The sequence below is a fragment of the Orycteropus afer genome, unplaced genomic scaffold (genome assembly GCF_000298275.1).
Source record: "Orycteropus afer afer isolate SDZICR_OR568_19922 unplaced genomic scaffold, OryAfe1.0 scaffold00014, whole genome shotgun sequence".
Lineage (NCBI taxonomy): Eukaryota > Metazoa > Chordata > Mammalia > Tubulidentata > Orycteropodidae > Orycteropus > Orycteropus afer.
The window spans coordinates 20151769-20169250 of record NW_006921601.1 but is presented as its reverse complement, the minus strand read 5'-3'; the positions used below and the strand labels follow the sequence as shown (position 1 = coordinate 20169250).

The following is a 17482-nucleotide window of genomic DNA, read 5'->3' as shown; positions in this document are numbered from 1 at the left end:
TTCATTGTCACTGAATGGGATGAAAATGTCACATCAATAGATGACATCAGAACAGAAACGTTGCCTGAGACCCTGCGATATGAAGACAAACAAATAAGAAAATGATTGAAGTGGTCTCCTCTAAAGGAAACAATTTTAGGTTTAGATATTATTACTGTAAGGAAAAAATAAACAAACAAAAACCTCAGATTACACTATTCTAAACTCGCCATCTCTACAGTAGTTCTTAAGATATTTATAAGGACAGAAAACACCACTACAAGTACACACTACATGAACACATAGCACACTTTAAAAATTTCATATATTCATGTTCAGGACACAAGAAGATAATAAAGGTTATAGCTTGGCCAATTTCTGCAGACCTATGATTCACTCTCATTAGAGCGCAGTTACAGTGATTACTGGGAAGAGGGAGCTCTTAAAATTGAATCGGCTAAATGAAGTCTTAAAAGCTATAGTCTTAATTGGCTCACTCGCCACTTGCCTAAGTCGTATTTATCAGAAACGCCTGCAAACACAGGGACCTAAAATGTACTACCGGCGCAGTGAATACTATGGTTGCTTTTTATTAAATTCTCCGTCTCTTTAATTTCTCTATAACCACAGTTGGCATTTACTGTGATTGAAAAGTTAAGAGTAAAAATTGAGCAGTTATCTGTCTTTTAAGAGTTTGTGTCCTATATATATAATATATAGACAGAACCAGGGTAAGTCTTGTTTTCCCAGAGGCTGAAAGACAAGGTATCTACAGCTTACAGAAAGACATATATAAGAGAAGAAAGATGGAATCGTGACATTGAACCACGGGGCCAAATGTCATGTGGAAACGAGAATGGAACTCTACTAGGAACGTACAAAATCAGGCACAACTCCGATGATGTCTTCTTGGGCAGAGGTGGGGGGAGTGACCAAAAGAACTCACAAGCATGACTTGCAACAAAATAGATGAAAAATAAAGGAAAGAAGATGACTGAGGAAGAAAGCAGCTCTTCCCTCAGACGTGCAGAGAGGGAAGGCACTGAGTCCTGGATATACTTGAGACAGCTGGTCCAACTGAAGAATGCAGATCTCTAATTGTGAATGGAAATGTGAACGGATTACACTCAAATCTACTGGCCTAGATTCCATCCAAAACATTTTCTAATCACAGCTGACCCTCTAAGTGTTCCCTGTTCCGAACCCTTTGAGTCTGAATGAAACCATTATATTGATCAGTGCGGTGCTATAATGCTGACAAATCCAGATTAAGAATCTCATCATTCTGCATTCTGTGTATGCCTTGGGGTCTCTGGGCAGTACAAATGGTTAACACACTCAGCTGCTAACTGAAAGGTTGCAAGTTGCAGTTCACCCTCAGGTGCTTAGGAAAAAAAACCTGGTAATCAACTTCCAGACACTGAGCCACTGAAATCCTGTAGGGCACACACAGGATTGCCATGAATCCAGGTCAACTCACCAGTAACTGATTGGTTGATACATGCCTACCAGCACCACCCAATGACAGCACACAGTGGATACTTCTCCTACGTGTGACTTCACTGCAAAGACCTCCCCTAGTTGATGCGCCCCTGCAGTACAAAGCGTGTGCAAGGGACCAACGTGACCAGAAAATGACACCATGGACACAGGCACACAGCTCTTCAAGTGGTCGGCCTGCTTCTTCACTGCAGCTTGTGACACTGTGTCCAACTTTTCTACGAAACCTCTCTGGTGCATGGGTATGAGCCAAAATGTGGGAAGAAAGAAGAAAAACGGGAGGAAAGATGGGAGAAACGTTAGGGGGAGGCAGAAAAGAAAACCAGGATCAAGTCGGGGCCATCCCACGCCACCAGACTAGCACTGGGTGCCCAGTTCCAAATCCTTCAGTGGCAGTTTGAGTCCCAGGGAAGAGGTCCCCAAGGGGTCGATCATGTTCTTGTAACGCTCCCCACGGTGCTGAGCTAAGAACGGGCCCCAATCGGGCTGCGGTGAGCACACCAACTTCAGCCTCTGCAAAGAAGCCAAAGACATACAGGGTCACAGAAGCAATGTACCCTACTCCCTGAGGCATCCCCCACCCGCCCAAACTGCTTACAGCCATTTGTCAGAACCCCTGCTTGAGCCAAGAGGTCCCCCACCAAGAGAAACACTTAAGAAGATCAGCCCCATTAATTAACTAGGCCAGGGACCTTAAATAGGAGACTTAGTTTGCTTCATTTGAAATTATTTACATCAACCTGCAAGCAATATTACAATGTACTGCTGCTCAGTATTTGCCTTGCACAAGATTAATAGAGGATAAAGGGCCCTGATTTTAATTATACATTTTTCTCCTCCAAATGAAGAGAATTCTCAAGCTTCTCCCTCCATTACCAAACACAGTCTGCATAGGACATATGCTCAATGACTTTTGTTCTGTAGTCTCAACAGTGGGTTGCTACATCAAAATAACTGGGTTTTTGTTCAGCATATTTCCCAAAAGCATATAAATGGCTGGGAAAAAAAAAAAAGCCCAACCCAAAAGTACATTGCTAAGACTGAGCAAAGATTTTAATTATCTGTTGACAAAAATAGAAGCTTCTGACTTGGTTCAGAAGTGTGGGTGCTCGCAGGCAAGCTAAAAATAATAGGAATGTCTTTAATCCTTCAACCGAACTTTTTACGAAAAAAAGAACTTGACTGGAACATTTTACAGAAAAAAGAAATAAGACATATTTCTGACTACATAAGAGGGAACAATTATATGTTTATTACCTATTAAAGTGAAGCTGGTTCTTATAGCTGTTAGTTTAATCTCCCCTTAATCATCAGTTTGCAACCTTTGTGTCCCAAATCAACCATAATAAATTTATACAGCAGACTCATCAGTTTAGAGAATTCCAGCCTAAGACAAAAGTAGTGGAGGCTAAACCAACTTCTGTTCAGAGAGAAGGAACGAGATTTCTAGGTCAGTAGGTGGGGAGGTTCATCTCGGGTACAAGTGAGCTGCCACCAGGGGTCAGTGGGGTCATGGTAAGTTACCTCAGTAGAAGAAGGAACAGAATTACTAAGGCTGAGAACTGGCATATACTGCTTCCGTCAGGGGAGTCCTTGACCTCTTGTTCACCAACTCTGTCTCATCTTTAGCCCAATGAAAACACAAGATGCCATCCCTTTGGCCTCTGTGCTCTGCATTTACTCAACTACACTGTCTTCATCCCCTTCTCTCCTCCAAGCCTCAGCAGGATGCTCCAAGGGCCTCTTCCTTTCCTCACATGGCTGACTAAGAGAAAGACCCAGGAGCTGGTCTCTGCCCTCTATAGGCAGCTCTTTCCTTGCCCTAACCAACGCTTTTCAAACTCCAACATGTGTCAGAATCACCTGGGAACTTGTAAACTACAGACTTCCCCACAATTCTGGTTCAATGGATCCAGCCCAGAGCATTTCTAACAAGCTCCCAGGTGATGCTGATGCTGCTGGTCCCCAGACCACACTTTGAGTAACACTGGTCTAGATCCCTGGATCTCCAAAGATGGAGGCTGGGCTGATTATTCCCAGCACATCTGAGTAAGTTACCAGTCATCAATAACAAAAGTGACACTTCATTGGTGGCTCGAGTGACAGTACCCTCCCCATCCACTGTGGAGTGAGGGTGGGGACTTTTTGCATTAGAAATGGGAAATGAGTCCAGCAAGGGATTGGCTGACAAGGAAAGACAAGTCTCACCTCCTATGAGCCATGTCCTGGCCCTCTCATTACAGTCTATGGGGACGGTCACATTCTAATTGGCTTGGATCCTCTCAGCCATCACTGACTCAAGACACAGTAGGAAGGGGATGTAATTTAAAATATAACTGCCACCTCAGAAAGGAATTTGGGAGGGAGGAGGCGTGGATGGAGAGGACCATCAGGAAAGGGAGAATCTGATGCGTAGTTAAAAACCAGACACTGGGATTTAAATTGTGGATGAGGGAGGGGAGGAGGAACTCCAGGGAAAGAGAGATACCCCAGTCATTTATTCCCCAGCTGTCACCATACTGAGGAATGGCATAATAACAGCTCGCCTGAGGATCAGCTGAGCCCCTCCATTAGAGGAATAATACATAATAAAAATGAGTTTAATAGAAACGGTGGCAACTGTAATCACTTAATCACCGAGACTCCCTCTTGAATAAGTTTCCTGAATCTTTTGTTTTTTAATGCACCGAGCTTTCAGGGGCTCCCCCTTGGGAGGGGATGGCTAGCGAAAGGCGCCCATAGAATTACCTCAATAAATCTGCCAGGGGCCAGATGCATTTTTATCACAAACATCACTGGGATCCAGATAACGGAACAGGCGAGCATTAGCCATCCAAGCACCATGGACCAGTTGGGGTAGCGGTAAGAGCCATAGGTCATCGGCTCCCACTGGTAAAAGCTGAAGCAGAGGATAAACTGAGAAGAAAAAGGAAACACACGAGTTAGGATAGTGATGCCAACGAGTTAGTCATTCAGCAAGTGTGTACCAAGCCCTGCCATGGGTTCCATGCTTTTGTCTCTATTATTTCTTATTTTACCCACAACAACCTTTTGAGGAAGGTATCATTAGTCTCATTTCTCAGATGAAGAAACTGAAATTCGTGAGGTGAAGATCACAGACACACAAATCAAACCAGTTGCCATCAAGTTGGTTATAACGGGCGGCAAGCCCACGTGTTGCAGCGTAGAACTGCGCTCCAGCAGGTTTTCAGGCTGTGACCTTTCAGAAGCAAGTGGCAGGCCTTCCTTCTGAGGCACTTCTGAGTGGGCTCACACTGCCAAGGGTCCAGTTAGTAGCTGGGGGCTTAACCGTTGGCACCACCCAGAGAGGCCTGCAGATCACACACTGGGTCAAGTACTGGCCCTGCATTTGCCATCCCAGGAGAACTGAACAATGTGTATGGGTGCAGACAGAGTACACAGGCTGAGAAGAAAGTCTAAAGGACATTCACTAAGGTGACTGATGGGTGGAAGTGGGAGGGGCAAGGGGAATGTTTTCTGAGGAAAAGGACTTGAGCATACTTTCTGTAATGGATAATCAAGCTTTTATTATAAGAAAGAAGTCCATTAAGTTTATGTGTTGTTTTTTTTTTTTAAAAAAAGAAAAGAATGAATTGAACCTACTTTTCTTTTACCTTGAATGGAGAATGGCCCACACTCAGGAGCTGTCTCCACAGTTGTCTGAGTAGGACCCAGAGGTCCATCCCCAACTAGTGCCAGAACCTGAAGCTCAGACACAGAGTAAGCTGTGGGGTAGCCAGAGTGGATGGACTGCCCCCCCTCTGCACTGGCTCAAGGTGAAGGAGTGGCATCACCAAATGGAGACCAGCAGGCTAATCTGGACTCTGCCGCTATGAGCTGAGGGACCTTTATGTCTCAAACTTCTCTGCTATAAAATGGATGTATTTCACACTACATGGACAGGATGGGGGTTTTCTGGGAACAACAGCCTGGCATTTACTGGAGAATGACCCCTCCATTTGAAGGGCGGTTGTGATTTATTTTCTGCCCATTGTCTCTGATCACCACGCAGTCTGGCCGGCAGCAGCAGCGGGACTCCCCCCGCAAAGACTTGCAGGGCAGCTGAAGAGGAGAAGGGAGCACGTGCACTGCAACCAGTTGAAAAACCCATTGCCGTGGAGTCTACTCTGACTCCTGGTGACGTCATGTGTGTCAGAGTAAAAGCCCTGCTCCACAGGATTTTCATGGCTTATTTTTTCCAAAACAGACTGCCAGACAAATCTGCGTGGGACAAAGCCAAGCCAGGATGCTCCTTAGAAGTGAGGATGGTGAGACTTTGTCTCATGTATTTCGGTCATGTTACGAGGAGGAACCAGTCCTGGAGAAGGACATGATGTTCGGTAAACAGGGGGTCAGCGAAAAAGGGGAAGACCCTCAATGAGATGGACTGACACAGTGGCTGCAACGATGGGCTCAGACACAGCAATGACCGTGAGGCTGGCGCAGGATTGGGCAGTGTTTTGCTCGGTTGCACATAAGGTTTCTATGAATCAGAACCAACTGGACAACACCGAACAACAACAAGATCACCAGGCCTTTCTTGAGGTGCCTCTGGGTGGACTCCAACCTCCAAGCTCTCAGTCAACAGTCAAGGACATTAATGTTTGCACCAGCCCGGGACTCTGTACTGAAAGCAGAGGTCCCTAAAGAGGCTGGACAGGGACTCACTACTCTAGCCAAGTCCTTGAAGGGGGTGGGTATTTCCCTGAGAAAATCGTGTGGCTCTTTGTGTTCATCCTGCGCACAGAAGGATCAGCTATAACAATTTGACCTCCTAAGTCCTTTCTGCTACTTTCGTCCTACCTTGAGCAGTAAAAATAACAGCCCCCAAATGATGGGAGGGTACTATGTCAGGAGAGACAATAAAAGGATGTATTCTGGAACAGTATGAAGCATTACACAAACAAGGCATCTATATTATTACCGCAAAGCCCAGGCTGCTGGGGCCAGTGGTTATTTCAATGTAACAATAACTCAATATATTGATTCTAAGCAACACGAGCCTGAAGACAAGTGATGGAGAAAAACGCTCCTCTGGAAGAGATGCCTATACTAGGCCTCTTTAGAAACATTTGCCCCTAGAGTGATGAGCTTTATTAACCCGACTATTGGCAGTATGGCCTAATGTAATTATGGCAAGTTGCTCCATTTCATTTACTATATAAATAGCAATACATCTGCTTATGTTTGTGCATAATTCAGTAACGTGATCTGACTATGTATACAATAATTGCATGGAGAATATTTATAGCTCTATAAATCCATGAAGGCACACATAAACATGATCAATTTTATTTCAGGAGCTTTGAAGTAATTTAAACCATAATCTTAGCCCATTCTAGCATGGCACAAATACCCGTTTTACAGAAGTGCAAAAAGCAAAAGCTAAGTGTTAGGCTTGGTCCTTCCACTCCCATTTGCAATTGCACAAATACCACATCAAACTAATCAGTGCAAACTTGTTCTTTGCCAGGAATTTCCTACTGACCAATCAGCTTTGATAAACCTCCTGCCCTTGGGTGGGCCTGGTGATGAAAAATGCTCATTTAGTGCCTTAGTCAGGTTCACCTGGCCTTTTGTTGATGGCCCTGGACAGAGATTCATCGGTTGACAATGATGGTGGAATTGACCACTTTTAATTATGCCTGGGTCCCTAACAAGAGAGGAGGGGAACCTGGCTCATACTATTTCCTGTGACTTCTGCACAGGTTTCTGATGTGAGTTTTATAATGGAAACCAAGTAAAGCAACAGCATAGTTGAGAACTTTCTCAAGAAATACAGTAAGTCCCTAAAATTACTCTTATCTGACATTCTGCCCAAGAAGATACCCATAAAAACTTATTGCCTTCAAATCAATTCTGACTCTTAGCCCCATAGGGTTTCCAAGGCTGTAAATACTTATGGAAGCAAACTAGCCACATCTTTCTTTTGGGGACTGCTGGTGGGTTCAATCAGCTAATCTTTGGGTTAGTAGCCAAGTGCTTAACTACTGTGCCACCAGGGATTAAAAATTAAAAAGAAAAAAAACTGCCATTGAGTGATTCAGACTCACAGCAATCCTATGAGACAAGGTAGAATTATCCCATAGGGTTTCCAAAGCTGTAAATCTTTATAGAAGCAGATTGTCTCATCTTTCTCCCATGGAGCAGCTGGTGAGTTTGAACCACTGACCTTTTAAGCCAAATGCCTTAACCACTTACCACTACTTTAATCCCAAACAGACCAAATCCCACTTGGAGATGAAAGCACTGAATGTTTCAGAAATGCATCAGGTTTACAGCATAACAGCCCTGGATTCAACTCTTAACTCTGCCACCTGCAAGTTTTATGGCCTTGGGCAAGTTCCTTAACCTTACCGTCTATCAAGTGGGGAGCACTACCACCTACCAGGCAGTGGGTCACTGCTTAAGAGGCAGGGTTTGCAAAGTGCCTGGCTCCGAACAGGCTTCAGGAGACAGCAGTGCTGGTTATTAGGATGTGGTATGTTTCTGCAGAATGTAGTAAAATCCTCTGAAGCTTAGTGTCTTCTAGGATGGGAGGAAAAGGCAGGCAGAATATGGAACAGCCAATAACAAGTAACACGTGGTAATTCCTGGGGAGTACAAACAGTTAACGTGCTCGGCCACTAACTGAATGTTTGGAAGTTTAAGCCCACCCAGAGGTCCTTCAGAAGAACGGTCTGGGGGTATACTCCCAGAACATCAGGCATTAAAAACCCTCTGGTGCGATTCCACTCTGACACACATGGGGTCACCAGGAGTCAGAATCCACTCAACAACAACGTGGTGCTTGTTTTGTTTTTTCCTGGTAGCAACTCAGGGAACTAGCCAAGCTTAGATAAGACAGGAAACGCCAGAGGGGGAACATCTCCCATCAACAAAAGGTGCTCTCAAATGTTTTCTTCCCACCAATCAGGTGAATCTGAGTTCTTCACACACACGTCTTCAGTCTTGAATTCAGGAGTCTGAAAATCTACTTTCATCCTTTCCAGTTCTCAGGCACCAAAATTGGTGAGACTCTTCAAACAAAACTTATCCTCTAAAATGTGGGTATAGACGTTGACCTAAGCACTGAAGTTGTCCATATCAATGTAAAACGCTAAATCGTTTCTCCTTTTCAGAAAGAAATGGAGGTCCTTTGATTAAAACTCCCTTTTGTGACAGTAAAAGAAAGAAAGATATGTATTTTCCTTATAATTTTACTCTCCTGCCCCATTTTCTTTTAAAGCTGGCACTTTTCTTAAAGAGTAAAGCAAGGGTGTTAATCTGGTTTCTAGTGCCACCTACTGGCAACAGGCAGTAATACAGTCAACTTCTCACAGCCTTAAGGAAAGGTACACCATCTGCAACCATCCAAGCATCAGGAGGGGCAAGGCAAGGTCCCTGTCAGTGACTGTGGTTGGGGGTGGAGTGGAACAAAGGTAGTAGTCTATGGCACACTGAAGGAGGTGAGAGGATGTGCTTGCAAGTCCCTGTGATGATTTACTGACTCATGAAGGGCTCTGATCTTTAAGCAGATGAATGTCAGATGATCTCAAATGTCACCATCACACTTGAGGATGACAAGATCCTCAAAAGCAATAAAAATTAGCAATAAAAGTCTAAATAGGGCTATGTTAGCTGCAGGGTGGCTATATTTAGTAATAATTAGGAACATGAGTTCTGAAGCAAGACTGCTTAGGGTCAACTCCAGGCTGTGTGAATTATTGGGTGTATAATTCTGGGCAAGTTACATGACTGTCCTTCGGTTTCCTCACCTGTAAAATAGATGTAATAGCAACCTCACAGAGCTGCTGTGAGGGGGAAATGAGGTGATATTATGAAGCCTGCACTTTGAACAAACTCTGCAACATGGCTAACATGTGGTAACTGCTAGCTGTGATTGTTATCTGCTATGGAGCTTTGGTAGCATAGTGCCTAAGGCACTTGACTGCTCACCAGAAGGCTGGCGGTTCAAACCCACCAGCCACTCCTCGGAAGGAAGGTTGGGCAATCCTACTTCCATAGTGATACTGCCTCGGAAACCCAAGGAGGGGTCGCTATCAGTCAGGGCTGACTCAACGGCAAACAACAACAACATCAGTATGTGAAGAGCTCTGGTGGTGTGGCAGTTAAGGCATTTGGCTGCTAACCAAACAGTTGGTAGTTCAAATCCACCAGCCACTCCACAGAAGAAAGATGAGGCAGCCTGCTTCCGTAAAGACTTACAGCCTTGCAAATCCAATTGGGGGCGAGGGGGTCGCTATGAATTGGAATTGACTTGATGGCAGTGAGCTTGGTTTTTGGTTTGTCAGTACATGAGGCAGCCTGATGTAGTGGGGAATGTCCTGGAGGGGTGTCTCAAAGACCTATGTGTGAATTCCAACTCTGCCCTTGACCAGCTAACCACCTGGGGTGAGTCACTTCACTTCTCTGAACCTCAGTTTCTTCATGTGAAACATAATAATAACACCCACCCCATCAACTCCCCAGGCTCATACATAGGCACACACCTTGTTCAAACATAAAACACCACATGCCCATGCAAGGTTCTATTCGCACAATAAAGCATGTATCCTTACAGTTAAAATGGTTGGGGTTACAAATGCCCAGCAGACTTTCCAGAAAATGTTTGGCTGGAATCCAATCATCATCTCTATATCTTCACAGAATCTTTGCAAGCCTGCAAACAGACAAGCAGAAACCAAGCATGAGGTGCAATGGTACGGGGTGAGGTGGGGGGGCAGGGGCTAGAGTCCTTCCCTCAAATCCATTGGCTAGGAATGATCCCACCCTGGTATGCAGGGAACTGCCTTGATAAATGACTTGCTGCCGATAAGATTAAGAAAATTGAACATTTAAATGACATTAAATACTCTCTGAAGTGAGGTTCAAAAATGTCATCCCACAGTGACATCAGAAAAGCTCAGTTCCGGTCCTGCCCAGACACCTGAGCACTGCCACAGTCTGACACATTCACCTGTGTGGTTGTTTTCTGAGTTGGACTCGCGTGCTTAGCTCCAACTCTGGCAAAACCAATTAAAGTTTGTGGTCAATAAGCAGAGTGTATTATGAAAGCCCTGGGATTTAGAGAAAAAATCACTGTACATTGGTTTTGTCCCAAGGACACTCTTCCAGCGAGTCAATCTATCTCTGCCTATGTAAGATGATAATGACCAACAAAAACCAACATAAATTCTAAGTGGTCCTCACTCACTTCGTTGGAACTCAAAGTATTGCTGTCTTCTTGGCAGCGGATCAACTTAAATAAGGTAAAACACAGAGGAGATACTTTTTCTAATGGCCCTAATGGGATCATCCCTGTGCACTCTTGTTTTAGGAAGGTTTTAAACCAGTCCTTGGAAAGACACACCACTGAGGAATTTTTAGAATTGAGTGGTTTCTTCCATTTCCTGGGCTTGCCAGCTTTCTCTGAGCTCTGGGAAAAGTCCCCGTGTTCAACTCCTCTGTAGTCAGCAGCTCTGAGCAGTGCTCAGCAGTCTTGGCTAGAACACTCATTTCTTTGTTCTCTGGGTCATTTGCCGAGAAGTGGGCATCCTACGGGTCAAGAGCAGCTGAGGTGTTCTCCAGGAAAAGTCCCCACTTCCCTGAGAATAATCTCTGCACATTCCTAGGTCATCTTCTAGACCTGGGCCACTTGTTCTTTCCTTTCTCTGGCTGTCAGCCTCCTTGGGTTTCTGGGTCCTTTGCCCTTAGCCCCAGGAGGAACAGGAGATTTCAATCTTGAGGCACTCCTCTTCCAGCCTTCACCTTGTCATCTCTTACCCTTCTGCCATCTCCTCCCTGTGCACTAGCTGGCTCCATCAGGACAGTGTCCTCGCCCAATGCCTGCCACAGTCCAGACTTCTTCCTTTTTCCCTCAATGGCCTGCTCCCTCTGAAAGGTAGGATGTATGAAGTGAAGACAATCCTCTGCTGAGGCAGAAAGCAGAGCCTGTGGTATTCCTTCCAGGGAACAGAAGAGTTAACCCCAGCTTCATTAAAAAAAAAAAAAAAGTGGTCTGATAATATTCTTTTCCTTGATCTGGGTTCTGGCTACAAAGAGTAAAAATTCATTGAGTGGTACACACAAGATGTTGTGGGGTATTTTTTTGTTTTTTTTTCCTTACATGTATATAAAGTTTACGTCTCCCCAACTCTCATACACTGCTGGTGGGACTGTAAAATGATACAACCACTGTGGAAATCAGTATGGCAATTCCTTAAAAAGTTGGAATTAGATACACCATTTGATGCAGCCATCCCATTACTAGGTATATATCCTAAAGAAGTGAGAGCCAGGACACAAACAGATATATGCACACCCATGTTCACTGCAGACTATTCACAATGGCAAAGAGATGGAAACAGCTTAAGTGCCCATCAACAGAAGAATGGATAACCAAACTATGGTACATACATACAATGGAATACTATGCAACACTAAAAAAGAATAATGTAGAATCTGCAAAAGACTGCATAATGTGGATGACCTTGGAGGACATTATGCTGAGTGAAATAAGTCAATCACAGAAGGACAAATACTGTATTAGTTCCCTATTGCAAAAAGTCAAGGAAAGGTTTATATGTGGAAGGAAATTTCTTTGTTGATTACCAGGAGTGGGAGGGGAGGGAACATTGCTAGACAGGTAAGGACAAGTATTGATTTGGGTGAAGGGAAGAGCAATGTACCAAAAGTGAGTGATCAACATGGTGGCACTTAAGAAGAGGAAGACATAGAGAGGTACACTAGGTACAGACAACAAAGATGAACTCTTGTACATGTACAGTACTGCATTGGGAGTGATGGCAAGCATTGATCTATGAGTGGATAGATGGGTGGACAGGCTGAATGATCAGGTATGTCTAGGTAGGCTAGGTAGGGGGGAGTTTGCTCATGACCATATATATGGTTGGCAGACGATGTTTCTACAAGTGTATTGTATGTACTGTAAGAATGTCCAGGTGTATAGTAGAGCTGACAAGGGGCAAGGTTGTGGTGGCTTCTTGGTCACAGCTAGCTACCCAGAGGGAACAAGCAGTTGGACCTGCAGGCTTGGGACCATGGTCTTAGGGGACATCAAGCTCAATTGGCATAACATACTACACAAAAACATTGTTCTACATCCTGCTTTGGTGAGCAGCATCTGCGGTCTTAAAAGCTTGCAAGTGGTCATCTAGATGTAATGATGAGTCACTCCTCATCCAGAGCAAAGACGAATGAAGAAAACCAAAGACACATGGAAACAATTAGTCCAAGTACACCATGAGATCCTCAGCCTATATGACTATGAGACCAGAAGAACTAGATGGTGCCTGGCTACCACTGTCAACCACTCAGAGGGGGATCTATGTAGGAGATCCTGGATAGAATGGGAGAACAATGTGGAACAAAACTCAAAATCATTAAAAAAAAAAAAAAAGAAAGAAAGAAAAAATAAAAAAAGGGACCAGGTTTTCTGGTCCGATAGAGCCTGGTGGAACCACTGAGACTATGGCCCCTAGCTGCTCTTCAGATCTGGAATAGAACCCCTCCTATGGCTTCCAGCCAAACAAAAGATAGACATATGAGCTGAACATTTACATTAGGTAGATACATTCCCTGGAAAGGTCAATCATGGGAGAATAGAAGGGCTGCATATGCACAGGGAGACAGTTCGGGGAGCAGGAGTGCATGAGAGGGAAGGACACAGGGAAGAGGTACCTGTGGGAAGGAAGTGGGAGGGGAGCTGTTGCATTGTGGGAAATTGAAGTCAATGTCATGAGACAAAGTGTATGTGAGCTGCTGTATGGAAAGTGAATTTGCTCTGTAAACTTTCACCCAAATTACAATAAAAAATTAAAAACAAAAAACATACCCAAGTACTGATCTTAGGGGGGGGAAAGATTCTAGAAAATTCAAAATTAATCCTGTTGCCCAGGGACCATTCCCAAGTGATAGTGGCCCCCAATGGCCTGACTGGGGAAACTGAAGCAATAGGGCTTAAAGTCAGACTAAGGAAGGCAAAGATAACCTCCCATGGAGAGGAGAGGTCACAATCAAAGTGCTCAAATTTTCCCAGAGGGAAGGGTCAGCAAGAGACATCTGTAACCCCAGCATGTCATTGGCCTCCCAACAGAAGGTTTCTGGGCTGGCCGGCCTCTCCCAACAAAAGAGTTCTGGGCTGGCCGGCCTCTCCCAACAGAAGGGTTCTGGGCTGGCTGGCCTCTCCCAACAGAAGGGTTCTGGGCTGGCCTCTGGCTTGGACAGGCTCTGGGTCCTGTGACTGTCCTGCCTGCTCTGCCGACCTCTATGTTCGCCCTACCAATGCAGCCAGGGGCATAGCTGGTAGCCACCGGGGAACCAGCTCCCTCCTGCCCCGTGCACATTCCTGAGTCAGGCTCTCCAGTCCCTCCATCATCTGCCCCAAGCAGCCTCAGTCCTCACTGTGCCCTGGGTCACACTCACAATCCCCCCCCTCAGTCCCTTATTGAGTCAACAATGAAGTGCACTTTAGGTCTTTGTTTATATGGCTTCACTTGCCTCTGCTCTGTTCTTCCCACCAATCCAAATCTCTCTTGATTTCAAGGCCTAACTCACAATAAAGGAATTGTTCATGGAGCTTGAACTTAGCCCAGATGGGTTAGACAGCAAGCAGTCAGGCCTCAGAAGGGATCAGGGCAACAGCTTCTCAAAAACGAGTCAAAATTAGCAGAATAGCCAGCCTTGTGGGTACTTGTGGCTATGAAACTGGGCTCAACAATAAGGATTTAGGGTTCAGAAATCTACCCACGGTGAAATCCATACAATCAAACAATCTAGAATCGAGGAGCCAAGAACTTGCTTCAATCAACCAACCACTTTCTTCAGCCTGTGCAGCTTTGTGGCTTCTGCCTTTTTAACCTTGCCCTTTGTCTAGATACAGTCTTAGGAGATGCTCTCTCTGCAGTATAGCCAAGATCACCTTCCTGGGCACACAAGCTGTTTAGGAAGCGACCTAGGACTTATGCTCAGGAAAGAACACACTTGCTTTTAATGCTCTGCTGTCGCATCTTAAAATTTTTAATCATTTTTTTTTAACAAAGGATCCCTCATTTTCCTTTTGCAATGGGTCCTGCAATGTTGTTCATCCTGTGTATGTCCAGTGCTTTACATGGGCTATTGTTGTTAGTTGCCACCAAGTCACCTCTGCCTCATGTTGGCCCGTGTACAACAGAATGAAATGTTGCCTAGTTCTGCTCCAGCTTCATGACCGTTAGCATACTTGAGTCTGACGTTGAGGCCACTGTACACTTTGAGTGCCTTCCAACATAGGCAGTTCATCTTTCAGCACTATATTAGACAATGTTCTGTTGTGATCCATAGGGTTTCCATTGGCTTTCGGAAGTAGATCACCAGGACTTTCTTCCTAGTCTGTCTTAGTCGGAAAGGTTCACTGAAACCTTCCATCATGGGTGACCCTGCTAGGATTTGAGACACCAGTAGCATAGCTTCCAGCATCACCGCAACATGCAAGCCATCATAGTATGACAACTAACAGACACATGGTGGGAGAATATTCAAATTATTCTTTCACAGCTAATCTGAAGGTCTCTTCCCTCAGAGCCAATTCCTTCTATATTGGCTTAGGTTTTCCCTGCTTTGGGGCAATAAACTAAGTCTCAGTCTTTGTTTTCTTTCATTTCTCAGACACCACCTTCCCCAAGGCTTCCCTGACCATTCTGACCGTACGTGACCATACCTCAGTCGGCTGTTCCACAGCCCTGACCCTCCTTTATCTCTGAGCAACAAAAATGCTCACAGTCAGAGCTGCGTGGTTTAGCACTTGCTGACTTCTCAGTGTTTTTATCCTTCATGACCCATGGGACATACAGTGTCTACCTACATCTCCCACCTCTGGGGTTTAGTGGGAAACAGCTGTCCTACTTTTAGTGCTTGCTGCCATCTGGTAGGGGTCTGTATAACTACATGAATCTAAAGAAACAGGCCTCATCTCACCAACCCCAGCACCAGGGACCCCTCAACACATATGTGTCCCACTATTAATTGTATCAAAATCCATATTACTTCAAAAAAATTTTTTTCATAACATTTAAAATGCTTTCCATTACTGAAAACAAATGGTTTCAATATAAAATTCAAAGCAGAAAATAATTCTGTCTTAAAAGGGTTAAGTGTGTTTGCTCTTCCTTCATAGCTAATTGACAAGTTGCATGAATGTAGGACATTACCCATATCCTCCTCCCTTTCCTAGGAGCATTTAGGGTATATCAAAAAAATCAAACTCACTGCCATCAAGTCGGTTCTGACTCATAGCGACCCCTCCTTGGGTTACTGAGGCAGTATCTCTACAGAAGTAAGTTTCCCAGTCCTCCTTCTGAGGAATGGTTGGTGGGTTTGAACCACCAGCCTTCTGGTTAGCAGTCAAATGCCTTAGGCACTCTATACAGTAAGCATTTAATAAATATTTGTTAGTTGTGTGAGTTACAAACAGACTGAAGTCTTACTCCTTCTGCTTATTGAGCCCCAGCAAATGGAACTGGGGCCTTGTACCCTAAAAGGAAATACACAGTGATTTCAGCCAAGAATACAAGTAAAAAGGAGGAATAGCAAAAGGGATCATGGCAGGAAAAAAAATAAGCTTGAATTTGTAGAGTTTTGGGGGGAATTTTGTTTTCAATGGTTTGTTTCTTTTGTACTTAATCTTGATGGGTTCAGCCAGCAGGATGGGTGACAAGAACTGAAAACAGACACATTCCACCATATAAAAGTTACTGCCACTGTGAATCTAACATCCCTCAGAAGGATACAGATGGAGGCGGTCTGGAGGAGAGCTGTGAAACAACGGACTGAGGTAGTAAACAGAGCTGACAATTTAACAAGTTGAGGTTTGAGGAAATGCACAATGTGGAGCCAAGCAATTAACAGACAGGAAGTCTTCATGGTGCCCTTCAATCTCTTTGTCCCCCAAGCCAGAAGGTCCTATATTGGCTCCCAGTAAATGCAAATCACTTTTTTGAAAGTGACTCTACTTCGGTAAAAGATTATTAAAGAGACAGCTCCTAATGAACAAATGTATAGAGACCTGAGTGGTTCCCAGGGGCAGGAGGGAGGAAGGAAGGGGAAATAGGGTTGAGGAAGCAGTGAGTGTTTATGGTGATGGGAAATTTGGCTCTGGTAGCGTGGTGCCTAAGGCATTTGACTGCTAACCCCCATGGCTAGCAGTTCAAACCCACCAGCCACTCCTAAGGAAGGTTGGGCAGTCTACTTCCGCAGTGATACAGCCTCAGAAACCTATGGAGGGGATGCTATGAGTTGGATCCGACTCCACGGCAGTGAGTTTGGTTTGGTTGCACAGTGTACTTAATGTCACTGATACCACTAAACTGAACACCTGAAAAATGTTAAACTGTGGAGTTATAGATATTTGTATAACAATGAAAAAGAGAGAAAAAGATAGCTCCAGTACTTAGAAGTCCCATTTTTAAACCTGGATACCTCAAACCCAGCTCTAAACATTTGAGGAACACTGACTTGAGCTCTTCTACCGTATTTTTTCACAAATAACGCACCACCGTAAGTAACACGCACACATATATAATGGGCAGAAATGATGCAATTGTGTTAACAAGTTCTGGCATAGCAAGCCCATGCATACACCATACCACGCATGTCTTGGGGCATTTCCAAAAGTAAATTTTGGCCTAATTCACCTTCATTACATAGTTTAAAAATGTTACTTTTTATTGTATTTATATAATAAAGGTATAAGCCATGGTCAAGAAGTCATGAATTAAGTTTTGTAGTACCCCAATAATTGGAAAATGAACAATTGAAACTGTTTGCTATGGGGCAGTTCGTGGCCAGGCTTGAGAGTGGAGGAGTCAGCCGTTCTGTTCCCAAGTACATTGCACCAGAAATGGGCAGAGAGTCAGGCAGAGGGCTGTGCAAGAGTCTGCTACAGCCCCAGTAAGGGCTGGTTCCATGACGGGGGGATGGAGGTTGGGGGGAGGTTTCCTGCACA

At 44.5% G+C, this 17482-nt stretch overlaps 1 protein-coding gene across 1 annotated transcript in view; it reads right to left on the bottom strand.

The window, feature by feature from the left end:
- Positions 1 to 1836: 1836 nt before the first annotated feature.
- Positions 1837 to 17482, bottom strand: part of SLC6A5 (solute carrier family 6 member 5) — a 67399-nt gene continuing 51753 nt past the window's right edge. The window contains exons 13-15 of the mRNA XM_007955926.2: positions 10062 to 10162; positions 4228 to 4395; positions 1837 to 1992 (exon numbers count right to left, since the gene is read on the bottom strand). Coding sequence (XP_007954117.2) covers positions 1837 to 1992; positions 4228 to 4395; positions 10062 to 10162 — 425 coding nt within the window. The remainder of the gene's footprint in view (positions 1993 to 4227; positions 4396 to 10061; positions 10163 to 17482) is intronic.